This window comes from Eurosta solidaginis, chromosome 1 (genome assembly GCF_040869045.1).
Source record: "Eurosta solidaginis isolate ZX-2024a chromosome 1, ASM4086904v1, whole genome shotgun sequence".
Lineage (NCBI taxonomy): Eukaryota > Metazoa > Arthropoda > Insecta > Diptera > Tephritidae > Eurosta > Eurosta solidaginis.
Genome location: NC_090319.1, coordinates 98,210,284 through 98,225,019, shown reverse-complemented (window position 1 = coordinate 98,225,019; position 14,736 = coordinate 98,210,284). Strand labels below are relative to the sequence as shown.

At 41.9% G+C, this 14,736-nt stretch overlaps 1 protein-coding gene across 1 annotated transcript in view; it reads right to left on the bottom strand.

Moving 5' to 3' along the window:
- Positions 1-14,736, bottom strand: part of LOC137237404 (uncharacterized) — a 56,605-nt gene that overhangs the window by 19,496 nt on the left and 22,373 nt on the right. Inside the window, exon 2 of the mRNA XM_067760997.1 lies at positions 12,123-12,247. Within this exon, the coding sequence (XP_067617098.1) occupies positions 12,123-12,247 (125 nt within the window). The remainder of the gene's footprint in view (positions 1-12,122; positions 12,248-14,736) is intronic.

The following is a 14,736-nucleotide window of genomic DNA, read 5'->3' as shown; positions in this document are numbered from 1 at the left end:
CAGAGTCCCAAATGCGACAACGCTCGCCCGTGTGCATCAACGTTGTATGTACGCACTATTTATATATATATATATATATATATATATATAGACAAGGAAGGAAAATAAAAGGAACCCAACCCCTTGGAATGCGAAGCTTCTTAACTAAATGGTTAGGTACAACTTACAAATTTTAGTGGTCTAACCTAATCTTAGAATACTACCTGGAACTTCTATGATTGCACTTAGATTGCATACCAATGTTTTATGTTCTGAATGTAAAACATACTTTATCTTTTTGCAAGTTCAATTGTATTAAATTCATTTTCATTTGTCTTATCTCGAGTCTATGGAAATTTGATTGCCACACCAATAGATATGGTCGGGCAAAACTCTCGTAACAATTTAATAAGCTTATATAGCTTTAGTCTTCGTTGACACATACTAACTTGTGCCGTGTGATCATATAGAGAAAGCAATTTATGAACTTTCAGGTGACGTTTCAGTCGCAACAGTATAGTGGAGCAGTAAAAAAAATATTTAAAAAAAAAAAATTATAGAAAGAGTTTATTTGTTCATGATCACAAAGACATAAATCCTCTATTTCTTGTTGCGACTAGATTCTAATTTCTCGCGGAAAGGCATATGTCGCTATTGTGTAATGCATTACCCATTCGCATGGCTTTCGCATGTATGTATATAAAAAAATATGGTTCCGAGTGACACATTCAAAAATGTAAAGTACTATATATACTAGTGACACTATTCTGTAACTTGACTTGAATAAAATTATTTGCAGAACTCAAACTTTTATAATTTTGGTTTCCTATTTCTTGACTGTATTGACCTTTCACAAGCTTTACCGAACAATGTTTCTTATTCGCAAGATTACAGAACGGGTTTTACATTGCACTTATCCGACGGGTCAACAGAGTTAAGAGCACCAAAGTGTCCGAATTCATATACCGTATGTTCGAATCGAGTTACAGAAAGGGGTCTTTAGGTTCATTAAGCGTGCTTGGAATGAATTACAAAAATTTGAAACGATAATCTGTAAGTGACGAATTTTATCACTTCATATAAATACATAATATAATTTCACCGAGTTGGAACGGACTCACCCAGTTCCAAACGTTGTTGTTGTAGTTGGTGTTGGTACTGTTGGTGGTTGTTGCGCTCTGGCCCGAGGTGATCGAGTGAACCGGTGGCAATGAAACTTCGTGTTGACTTTTATGACCCGGATGACTTGGTGCTAATTTCGGCTTTCGTTGTATTATGCTGCAGCGTACTGCTGGCCCTGGAAGCGGAGGTGGTGTTGGATGTTTTTCCAAAAGTGGTGGTGTACTTCGTAAACGTAGGGAAGGGGGTTTATCTTCGGGCCCCAGGGGTTCTCATCCCAATTAGTCTAGTGCCTTCTGAATCCGAATCGGAATCACTAGTACTTTCCTCACTAGGTGTGGCTGTGAGACGCCGACCTACTTCAACTGGATATTCTATACGTTGGGTTTGTGCCAACACAACACGCCCGTTGTAATGTTTATTACCACCCAAAATAGACGAGACGAAAAGAGGTTTGTCGGAATGGACTGTGTCGGTACTTTGCGCTACGGACTCTTCCTAGTTTTTGGACATTCACTTGAATACAGGTAGTAGATAACGTAGTACCTCCTGTTGCTTTGGCGTCGCGCTGAATTTCTGCACCGATACTATCACCACGGTATTTTTGCTGCCTTGTAATTCGCTGGTGATTATTGCCGCCACCTTTTTCTTCGCGTTACACTCCTTAATTAAACGCGCCCTTCGCACAATCACTGCATCTGAGTTTCGCCACTCATATCTTTATGAATAGTATATGGATTCTAATGTATTTGTAACGTCTAGATAATTCTTAATGCTTAAATAGTTTAATGTTTATGCTTAATTTTCGCACTGAAAGTTTCACTCGGCTCGTGAAAAAAATTGATTGCTTGGTTTTTCTTGCTTAGCCTTTTTTTTCTTTTTTTCGCGTCTGTATCGGGCGGAAACTCATGGCAGAAGAAAAATTTTTTTCCTCGTGATGGCCGGTCTGTCTGTTCCCTTCTTTTCGATATTTTTCTTTTTATCGCCACTTTCACCACATCGCTAGGTGTGTTCGCGTGAACACGCTCCCAAGGGGATCATGGCCGTAGACCGCAGCAGCAGACCGTAACAAACCTGCTTCGCTTAGAAGGCCCGACGATGGAGCGAACAGGAAACCGGATCCGCTGTGGGAAGCCACTGCCAGGGGCCTCCAATGCCAATCAACGTGGGGCACGACTCACCCCTGAGATAAGAGTCTCAAAGTCCTACTACGAAGCTAGCCGGGCAACATAGGTCCATCAAAAAAAAGTTAAGTCAAATTTGGGAATTAATTCTGTTTCCTAGTTTAAAAGGGCTTTGCGGCAATTAGACATTTGTTATGGAGAACTCGTCAAAACTCCGAAAGGTTTTAGTGGTTATCGCCCCCACAAAAGGCAAGACAAAAAAAGTATAGACATTTTGATATGGAGAACTCGTCCAAACTCCGAAAGGCTAGTCCGACCTAAGCGTGGACTGCCAGGGTGTTCACGGTCCTCGGTAAGTACGCGCGTGAACATCCTATGAGGTCAGTGCTCGGGGAGAATACTGGGCGAGATGTCCCCGACCGCCAAAACGCCCAGAAAAAAAGGTCCAATTGGTGGGTATAAAAAAAAAACCAAATTGTAAATTGGCAAGGAAACGTTTTCTGGTTCATTGCGGGCGAATGTCCGAAGCGTGAAAGCGACCTATCAGTTTCCCGTTTAGGTCTTCAAGATCATACAGTGCATTGCCTATTTTTCGAAGCACGCGACACTTCAGGTATTTGGGTAGGAATTTGGCGTTAATGCCCTGTTTGAAATTACTTAAGGCAAAGTTTCTCCGAAAAACTTCCTGACCTTCCTTATAGTTGACCTGTCTAGAGCGCTTGTTATAGGTGGTTACTCCCCTATCCTTGGCCTGATCTAAATTTCTACGGATCTGCTCACGAATATTAGTCAACTTGTCAGCTCGGCTTATTACCGTAACCTGGTCTTCTCGAAGGCTGCCGAGTTTCCCTAAAATGTTGTACGTTGAGGCATGCTGGACCATATTTTGGCCATATAATGCAAAGTATGGAGAACACTGAATCGCCGTATGAAAATCACTTCTCAAAACTGATAAAATCTCGGGTATATGCCTATCCCAATCGGTATGGTCAGGTTTATCTTTCAGGAAAACCCTAATCTTAGAAACAATTTCTCTATTGACGCGTTCGGATGCGTTCGCTTGGGGAGAATATAGCCCCGTCCTCACGTGCGTCACCCCGTAGTTTGCAAAAAATTGGTTCATTTCCTTCGAGATAAACTGTTTACCATTGTCACTGTGAATAAACTCAGGGACCCCTACAGCCGGAAAAATTTCTGAAGCGAGGTAATTTATAACGTTTACAGTGGTGGCTCTCTGCATGGGCTTTAGCCAAACGTATTTTGAAAAATGGTCTAGTACTATGAAAAGAAATTGATTTCGCCGCTTAGATCTCGGATACGGCCCTAGAAAGTCGCAATACAACCGCTGAAATGGCCTTTCGGATTCAAAGGTACTCCCTATAGGTGGTCTCGACTGCTGATTGGTGGGTTTTACCGTTTTGCAGGTGTCACAACGCTGGACGTAGTCCCTGACGTCCTTAGCCTGCTGCGGCCAGAAGTACTTCTGCCTAACACGTTCTAAGGTTTTCTGCCATCCGCCATGGTAACTCCGGTTAGCGTCATGTGCTAATCTCACTGCTTCCTCCGTCAACCCTTTTGGCAACCATAAACGCCACAGCGAGTCTTCTTCCCCTTCCATCCCCTTACGAAACTTAACTCTTTTGAAAATTACACCGTCCACCACTCGTAAATCCGGAAGTGATTCCTCGTTTTCGGTGACGGTCCGAATTAAGTCTAAATATTCGTTGCTGCAAAATTCGGGAGAGACTAAATCTATTTCTCCGGGCGTGGTAGTGAAAGTTAACTCGTCAACATCAAAACGCGACAGCGCGTCTGTTACTACATTCAGGGTGCCCTTACGATGTTCCATTCTAAAATCGTATCTTTGCAGTAAGAGTGACCATCTCGCCAACCTCCCGCTCAAGTCTTTTTGTGTCATCAACCACTTGAGACTGGAGTGGTCCGTAACAATCCGAAAAGGTAATCCTTCGACATAGGGTCGGAAACGCTTCACGCTAATTATGGCTGCAAGACATTCCAGCTCGGTTACTGTATAATTGCGTTGAGCATTATTCAGCTTTTTCGACACGAATGCGATTGGATGCTCAGCGCCCTCATCATCGACCTGGAACAACACTCCGCCAACACCTATTTTGGAAGCGTCGCATTGTATTACGAATTATTTGGAAAAGTCTGGTTGGGCCAAGACAGGCGCCGAACTCAAGGCTACTTTTAGTTTTTCGAATGCCTCTATAGCTTCAGGAGTAAGCTTGAACGCGCCTGCTGACTTGCGGAGACAGTCGGTCAAGGGACCTGCCAAGTCAGCAAAATTGGTAATAAACGCTCGGTACCAATTCGCCATGCCCACAAACCTACGCACTTGCCGAGGGGATTTAGGGAAGTTTTGCATTGCTTCTATTTTTCCCGGATCCACTTTCAGACACCCGCTGCCTATCAGGTACCCTAAATAGCGTATTTCCTTCTGACAAAATTTACTTTTTTCCACATTTATTGTCAGACCTGCGTCTCTCAAACAGTTAGCTACTTCCGCTAGCAATTTTAGATGATCCTCAAAATTAGTGCTACATACCATCAGATCGTCCAGGTAGACAAAGACGTTCTCTCGCAGACGCGAGGGGATCGCCTTGTCCATCAGCCTACTCATAGTCTGCGGTCCATTGCACAGACCAAATGGCATCACCTTGAAGTGGTACAGAGGCCTCCCCGGAACTGCGAATGCTGTTTTTTCCTTAGAGGACTCTGTCAATTTGATCTGGAAGAACGCGTCTTTCAGATCAATGCCACTAATAAAATGCGTGTCCTTGAGTCTGCTCAATAAGCCGTTGATATGAGGCAGGGGGTACGAATCTTTCTTAGTCACCGCGTTGACCTTCCTCGAATCTATGCACAGTCTAACTTTACCTGGTTTCCGGACCAGTACTACAGGACTACACCACGGGGAGTTGGATTCTTCTATAACTCCTAATTCGAGTAACCTGTCTAGTTCTCTAAAAGCTTCGGCTTGCCTCGGTGGCGAAAGAGGGAAGTGTTTGCTTTTTATAGGTACAGCATCACCGGTGTCGATGTGATGCTCCACTAATTTCGTTTGCCCTAGGCCTAAATTTTCGTACGAAGGAAACGTCTCGATGACCTTTTGCAATTCTAATTGTTGCGTTGGCGACAATTCGTGCAGGTTAAGTTCTTCTTCCTTCTCAAGCCTAGTCTCTAAACACTCTACGTTTGGGAATATTTCGGGAGCTAACGCAAATGCTCTCCAAAAATCTACCCCGAAGTATGCTTCTTGGAGCAATGAGGGAACAAGGTAAAAACGAATAATCTTTGTGATATTTTTAAAAGTGACCGGTAGAGATACTGAGCCTAAAATTTTTTGGTTGTTGCCGCCTGCGGTATATACGAACGCATGTAAGGGCTGATATTCGAAGCCGTTATCCTTTAGGAATTCTAATCCATTTTTCCCTAAGATGGAGACGTTGGCTCCCGAGTCCAACAACCCTACAAGAAAACTATTTCTAATTTTAGCCTTTACTAAAGGCCTTTCGTCCTCTGTAAGCGTTAACGTGGTGGCTTGCAGCAGTCTACGCTCCTGTACTCTCCTGTGGTATCTCTTCCTACACTTCAAAATATTTTCTGATACCGGATATTGTTCAAAAATGGTATGTCTTATGTGTTCGTACCTATGTTCCCTTTCTTCTAGGTTTGGTGAAAGTTGCGTCTGGCAAGCGACATCCCTATGCTGGCGTCGCAGAATTCTAATCGGCTCGCTCATCGCGGATGAAGACGTTTGACTCTCGGCTTCAGAACTGTCTGTACTGTCAGGGTAAGTTATTATTACTTTTGAGGGCTCTTCTGCCAGGGTACTACTGCACCTCGGAAGCTCACCACCTCCATGCAGAGATTCGCCCTCTGGTTCAGCGCACGGGACGACGCCTCGAGCACTGGCTGATGTGGGAGCTATGAAGCCGAACGAGGTTCCCCCGCCTTCTCGCTCGGGTACTGGTTTCCCTGCCTGCGATGGTCCCTAGGGCATTTAGGGGTGAATACACCCTTATACCCACATTTAAAACAAAAAGGACTTTTTATGGGTTCCTCACAATATATATAGGAGTGCCCCATTCCCTGGCAATTCCAGCATTGGATTCCCGAGTAGTCCGGTCTTCTGCTGCGTCTATATTCCAGCGCCTCTATCTGCGGATCTATCTCGCCGTCCTCACCTTCCATCTTCATGTCCGGGGTTGTCACGCGTGCCTCGCTTACATGCCGTCCTGGGTAATTGGCTCCCAGCAGCTTGCTCTCTTTCAGCACTTGTTCACCTCTGCGTGCTACATCGCGTAGATCATGGAGGGTCCTTACGTCCGCATTAAAAAGCATTAGCTAAAAGTTACTGTTGACGTTCCTTTTTATTATGTCAATCAGTAGAAGCTCTGACATCGGCTCCCTTAAGCGCGCGTTCAAGGAGATTATGTCCGCGTGAAACACGTCATAACACTCACTTGCCTTTTGCTTCCGCATGGAGATCTCCATCATGATCTCGTGGTCCGTTTTCAAAGTGCCAAACTCTCTTTTTAACGAGTAACACAAAAAGGCATATGTCGCATTTGGGTTTTGTTTAGTGAACAGCCAGTACCATTCTTCGGCTCGTCCCGAAAGGAATAAGTGGAAACTGGCCATTATTTGTTCGTGCGCTCACACAAGGTGTTTAATTTGAAGAGGAAATCGGCTACACTCCCAGTGCCGTCGAATGCGATTTTCCACTCCTGCGGTTTTACGGCTATGCTGCTTGGAGTCGGGTACATTGGTGGTACTACCGATGGCAATGGGTTACGGTCCATCCTACTCGCGTTCCTGTGTTGCTGGTTTGCTTGCTGCGTGGATTCGAGAGCGGCGTTGAGCTGGGCCATGTTGGCTCTAATTGAGCCCATCTCTCTCCGCATTTCCTCCTGCGAAGCCTGAAACAGTTGTTGTAGCACGTCCACCCACGAGCCTCCACGAGTGGTTTCGTCCTGCATTCCTAAGGTCCGATCGCTTGTAGCGTCCCCGAAATTTCCCGTCTCCTGGTTTGGTGGTAAAGCACCAGCTCCTTCGGGTGCGTAGATCGCCGCATTGGGCCTTAGCCCCGAGATATCGTGCACGTTCACATGACTGGTGCTTATAGGTCCGTCCAGTTTCTCGCGAGGGTCATTCAGGTCCGAGCCCATGTTTATTAACGCGGGGTCTCCATATTGTCCGCCCACTGGGGTGTGCACCACCAAGGGACGCCTGGCCTGAGAGAAAGCCCCTCTATTTTTATTACCCCGTTTCTGGTTTCCCCGGTAATTCCCTGCACTCCCAAACGGGGTATTCCGGCCCGGTTCGAACGACTGGTCGCGCGACATATTAAAAAAAAGGTCACTGATAGGTCAAAAAAAAACTTTTGCCACGTAAGGCAGTTAGGAATTCAAAAAAAGGTTTATATATATGAATTTTATATTTAAAAAAAATGAAACTTCCAAAAGCTGGAAAAGGAAGCGATTGAATACTTTAGATATAGGTCGTGAATCAATGGGAATGCTGACATCCCCCCTTCCGAAGGCACTCGGGATACAGGCTAACAAAAAAACATAAATCCATTCATACTTGCCCCTAGTGCTCCCAACCGCAATGCGAGGGGGTCTTAAGGCCCCCCTCCGATACTGGTTGGGGCCACTAGGGTCACTCCAGGCACACACGGGTTGGTCTCAACACGCCCAGCCGCAACGCAGGGGCAGTCTCCAGGGGCTTGCCCCTGGGACTGGTTGGGGGTGTTGAGGCCTCCCGTCCATCCTTGCTGGACACCCCTCCTGCCTCCGCCGCAATGGGTGGAGCGGTTTCGGAACCGCTCCCCCAGTCTGGTGGGACAGGAGGGAGTGCCACTCTGAATCCCAGCTCAACCCGTCACAGTCCAGGTAGTATTCTAAACTACCACCTGGGGCGTGGGATGAGCTGGGGTTCTTTTTCCACATACATACACGCACTCACACTAACAACACAAAATTCGGCAAATAAACTAAAAAAAAACTACTTTACAAAAAAAAATTTAAACCCAATTAGCGGAAAAAATTATTCCATAGCCGACTAACGGACAACATTCCGGGAAAATAAAAACCCCAACTACAAAAAAAAATAAAGTGCGTGCAGCACTGCCTCACTGGGTGAAAAAACAAAAAAATCCGGATGACACGACGTGTAGTCCGTGGCTCCATCAGCCACTGCCCCCGATGACCAGCCCGGACAACCTGATCCGTCCAACCATCCCACCGCAACGTAGGTGGCAGCTTCTGTGGCTGCTCACTCGGACTGGTGGGATGGTCAACCTCACAGGTTGACCCGACTGACCCTCGCGGCCAGCGCCTCAGGTGCCACGTTGGGCGCCATCTGTTATGGCGCCCTCAGCAACTGTCATCGATGATCATTCTGGACAACTTGATCCGTCCAACCATCCCACCGCAACGCAGGTGGCTGCTCCTGCGGCTGCACACCTCGGACTGATGGGATGGTCAACTTCACAAGTTGACCAAAATGACCAGCGCGACAGCGCCTCGGGCACCAAATCCCGTTGGGCGCCATCTGTTATGGTTACGCATTTACAGTGGAAGCAGTAAGGAAGGCGGTCGGCATGATGTGTTGGTGCACAGTGGCTAGTCATTGTCGGCTGGGGCGGGTCCTTGCCAACCTTACTGTTCCTGCGCCATAAACAGAAAAAAGTTCCTATCATGCCTATCAAAACGAGCAGCTGTCGAATTCAAAACAAACTGACAGAAGCGCAGAGACCGACTCAAAACGCTTATAATTCAAACTAAAACAACATCCGGCTGAACCGGATGTCACGGACAGACCGTTAACATTCAAAAAATTCAAAAATCTAAAATTCAAAAAAAACTGGCGCAAAAAAAAATTTATCGAACCGGACATGGCCGGTTACCAACGTTGAAAATCAAACTAAAAAAAAACGGCTGAAAAATAAAAATACAAATAAAAGGGCCGAATATATAGAGGGGCGCCGCGGGTGGTGTTGCGACGCCAGGTGCTTTGTCCCACCCTCAAATAACCATGGCCACCGACGCACCTAAAATTTCGGTGGCCCCTTACCTGTATGCCCTAAGTACCTTCTAAAAGAATGAAGATGCCAACATTCCCATTTTAATTACAATTCATTTATTTATACATCTTTAAATCCAAGGCATTACCTAATATAATATACTAATTCGATCATAAGTATGTCGTTTTAATAAGGTCACTGAGCTCATTTTATTTTCTATCCTTATGTTGACGTATTTAAGTGGGTTACAATAAATTCCATTTAATTTCGCTAATACGTAAGAGAATGCAAGAAAATTGTCTTTAATTAAATAAGTCAACTGAAACTACGCTCCAGTAGAGTTAGACTGCAGAGTCCCAAATGCGACAACGCTCGCCCGTGTGCATCAACGTTATATGTACGCACTATTTATATATATATATATATATATATAGACAAGGAAGGAAAATAAAAGGAACCCAACCCCTTGGAATGCGAAGCTTCTTAACTAAATGGTTAGGTACAACTTACAAATTTTAGTGGTCTAACCTAATCTTAGAATACTACCTGGAACTTCTATGATTGCACTTAGATTGCATACCAATGTTTTATGTTCTGAATGTAAAACATACTTTATCTTTTTGCAAGTTCAATTGTATTAAATTCATTTTCATTTGTCTTATATCGAGTCTATGGAAATTTGATTGCCACACCAATAGATATGGTCGGGCAAAACTCTCGTAACAATTTAATAAGCTTTTATAGCTTTAGTCTTCGTTGACACATACTAACTTGTGCCGTGTGATCATATAGAGAAAGCAATTTATGAACTTTCAGGTGACGTTTCAGTCGCAACAGTATAGTGGAGCAGTAAAAAAAATATTTCAAAAAAAAAAATTATAGAAAGAGTTTATTTGTTCATGATCACAAAGACATAAATCCTCTATTTCTTGTTGCGACTAGATTCTAATTTCTCGCGGAAAGGCATATGTCGCTAATGTGTAATGCATTACCCATTCGCATGGCTTTCGCATGTATGTATATAAAAAAATATGGTTCCGAGTGACACATTCAAAAATGTAAAGTACTATATATACTAGTGACACTATTCTGTAACTTGACTTGAATAAAATTATTTGCAGAACTCAAACTTTTATAATTTTGGTTTCCTATTTCTTGACTGTATTGACCTTCCACAAGCTTTACCGAACAATGTTTCTTATTCGCAAGATTACAGAACGGGTTTTACATTGCACTTATCCGACGGGTCAACAGAGTTAAGAGCACCAAAGTGTCCGAATTCATATACCGTATGTTCGAATCGAGTTACAGAAAGGGGTCTTTAGGTTCATTAAGCGTGCTTGGAATGAATTACAAAAATTTGAAACGATAATCTGTAAGTGACGAATTTTATCACTTCATATAAATACATAATATAATTTCACCGAGTTGGAACGGACTCACCCAGTTCCAAAAGTTGTTGTTGTAGTTGGTGTTGGTACTGTTGGTTGTTGTTGCGCTCTGGCCCGAGGTGATCGAGTGAACCGGGTGGCAATGAAACTTCGTGTTGACTTTTATGACCCGGATGACTTGGTGCTAATTTCGGCTTTCGTTGTATTATGCTGCAGCGTACTGCTGGCCCTGGAAGGGGAGGTGGTGTTGGATGTTTTTCCAAAAGTGGTGGTGTACTTCGTAAACGTAGGGAAGGGGGTTTATCTTCGGGCCCCAGGGGTTCTCATCCCAATTAGTCTAGTGCCTTCTGAATCCGAATCGGAATCACTAGTACTTTCCTCACTAGGTGTGGCTGTGAGACGCCGACCTACTTCAACTGGATATTCTATACGTTGGGTTTGTGCCAACACAACACGCCCGTTGTAATGTTTATTACCACCCAAAATAGACGAGACGAAAAGAGGTTTGTCGGAATGGACTGTGTCGGTACTTTGCGCTACGGACTCTTCCTAGTTTTTGGACATTCACTTGAATACAGGTAGTAGATAACGTAGTACCTCCTGTTGCTTTGGCGTCGCGCTGAATTTCTGCACCGATACTATCACCACGGTATTTTTGCTGCCTTGTAATTCGCTGGTGATTATTGCCGCCACCTTTTTCTTCGCGTTACACTCCTTAATTAAACGCGCCCTTCGCACAATCAATGCATCTGAGTTTCGCCACTCATATGTTTATGAATAGTATATGGATTCTAATGTATTTGTAACGTCTAGATAATTCTTAATGCTTAAATAGTTTAATGTTTATGCTTAATTTTCGCACTGAAAGTTTCACTCGGCTCGTGAAAAAAATTGATTGCTTGGTTTTTCTTGCTTAGCCTTTTTTTCTTTTTTTCGCGTCTGTATCGGGCGGAAACTCATGGCAGAAGAAAAATTTTTTCCTCGTGATGGCCGGTCTGTCTGTTCCCTTCTTTTCGATATTTTTCTTTTTATCGCCACTTTCACCACATCGCTAGGTGTGTTCGCGTGAACACGCTCCCAAGGGGATCATGGCCGTAGACCGCAGCAGCAGACCGTAACAGTGTTCTTCATTTTTATGAAATTTTCACGACTTTTAGGCAAGTGCCTTAGCACATTGGAGATGGTTATGGATATGGGTATGGTTACGACTATAGTGTTAGGGTTAAGGAAGTTTAATTAGCCCTTAAATTGAACTGACGATGAAGACTTTGCATTCTTCGAAATAGATCTATATATATATAGCTGCTCACTATGGAAAGTGGTCTGAAAATTTCTTTCTTATACGAGTTTTACCCAAAAGACAAAGCTTTTAAATTATAAAAAAATTAAAAAAACAATAACTAATAAATTAATAATATTAGAAAAATATTTAAAATTTAACAATCTTAAACTTACCAAATATAAGACCTATATCTTTTGGTCTTGGAATACGAACGATGACTTTTCTTACAACGATTCTAGCTAACGCTCTATTTCCAATAAAGCACAACAGGATGTATATGTAAAAATAATTCATTCTGCTGTAATTGTAAATTTTTACAAAGTTAATATCATGTTTGCATCTTGAGCTTTCACTGTTGATATTTATTAAATCTCATATTTGGACCTACACTGCCTCCACTTGAGATTTATTTGGCGCTTTATTTATTCATATTGGAACAATAATAAAGTGGGACATTGTGAAGCAGTTTGCATTTTTATAAGGTTTTTCAACTAGAAACAAATTAAAATTTTGAGAATACAATTTCACATGCTTTGCAAATCAAAAACAATCGGAACATGCTGTTTTGTCTATTTAATTTATTTTACTCACGCTTTACAATCAATATCTTAATTTGAAAAACTTCCAAAAAAGTCATACACGACAAATTTGAAATACGCTTCTACCTCAAAATATCAAAAAATTACAAAACTTAGCCATAATATTTTAACGATTGTACAAATGCTTGAAGATTTGACCTATAGCATATCTCCACCCCTAGAACTTTAACAGTTAATGCCCGGTTTTTAGTGCGAGTTTAAACTCAAGTTAAAGTTGACTAGAGTTTAACCTCGCCACTTTGTTCGATAATATAAAATTTTGCTGCTCATCTCAGCTTAAGCGGTCCAAGTGACAGTATTTAACTCTGAAAACCGGGCCTAAGATGCATTAAATCTCTAATTTTAACCGGCACCGTTTCCACCATATTTATTTATTTTTTTTTTTTATAAAGTGGGACGACATCCACCGATTCAATTTTTGTAAAGTTTTTCAGCCCAAAAAAAAAACTACGTTTTTGAATTAAACACATAGGCGCATATTCAAAATTAAACAGGTTTTACATTTAGTTACAGCTTTTTGACAAAATTTTCTATGAACTATCTGTCAAAAAAGCTGCCACTAAATTTAAAGCCTATTTTATTTTGTCTATGAATATGCGCCATACATTTTCACATGTTTTACAAAGCTAAAACATATCTGAATATAATATTTTGGTACATTTTTTATTTTACTCACGATTGGCAATAAAAATCTAACTTAAAAATCTTCAAAAGGCATATGTCATCAATGAATTTAAATCTGCTCCTACCCTATGATATTTTTCAATCAAAAAATTACATAACATATGAATTGAAGTTCCCATACCTGAATTTCAGTGAGGATTTAATTTTGTATCATAAAACTTGCAAGATTTGAAGTTAAATCCTTTCAGATGCCGAAATCTGGAACAAATCTCAAGTGAAAATATGCTATTAGTGGAGATATAGTATAACACCAATATAGTATACAACTTAGACATTTTTGAGAAAACGCAATTGCAAATTTTTTAATAATATGTCTGTGAAAAAAAAAATAAGTGCAGAGCACGTCAGGTCAGAGCAAAGTAGGGCAAGCAGGTATAAATAACCCAGAGCAAGTCTCTCATGAAACACTTTCATGATTGCAAAATTAGTTTGGCTAAGATATGCACTAAATAATGAAAGCAGTTCCTTCAATAAAGTCTTAACTTTTAAAATTTTCCTTTTGACATCGTACATCTTTTTCTTTGCTCTAACAAAAAAAAAAAATCTGGGCCTGTTTAATTTTTAAACTCCCAATAGCACTTAACTGGTAAGTCGGATTAGTTACATTTTTGGGCTAGGGATGATACGTACTCATTAGATGCATAACTTGTTATCATTTTTATAAATAGTGTAACGAATTTACTTGCAAATCCTCTTATTTACAATCCTCTGCTAAGTTCGAATCACTAAACTGTTGAATAAATAACTCCAATATTGAATAATGGAAAAATGGCCTTTATTAAAGTACTTCACAATGACACTTATACTTTGCTACTCGCTGGCTTAATAACCAAACTGATTGATAATTCAAATTGAACTCTACTATTGGCCGCCAGATCGCGTGCTTAATCAATAACTGATTGATTGCTCAACTCAAACTGAATTACAGCGCCTCTTCATCTGTTGCCTTTTATACCCTTTGGTTTCCTCGTTCGCATTTTTCCAGAATGTACTAGCATTGTCCATGAGCTCTCAAACTTCTCAGCTATAACTAAAATTGCACAATTTTATACATGCTTCCAGAATCTACTAGTCCATTAGCTCTCAAACTTCTCAGATATATACATGTGTTTGCGCATTGACTCTCCGCTGCTCGAATTCGTACATGGTACATATGTGTAGACGCAATTATTTATTCGTTTATGTAGATACATAAAGATTGAATTATTGATGTGAATGTTTGTAGTTTACAGTCTCTCGCGCGCATATAGGCGTATAAGTAAATGCATCTGTGTGTGACATCTCTCTGGGCTGCCTTATATATGTGTATACTTGATTTGATTATTAACGTAAATACTGATTGGCATGGCCTTAGCATCGCCTTAGTGATGGGATAATTTAGTGATGCTAATATCCGTGACACTGCCCTCCACCTAAGTCTGATCGTCCCCATCAGACAAATCTCTCGATCTAAACGTTGCCAGCCTTTCCAAATGGACCACTTTCATTTTGGTTCGTGGTTTAC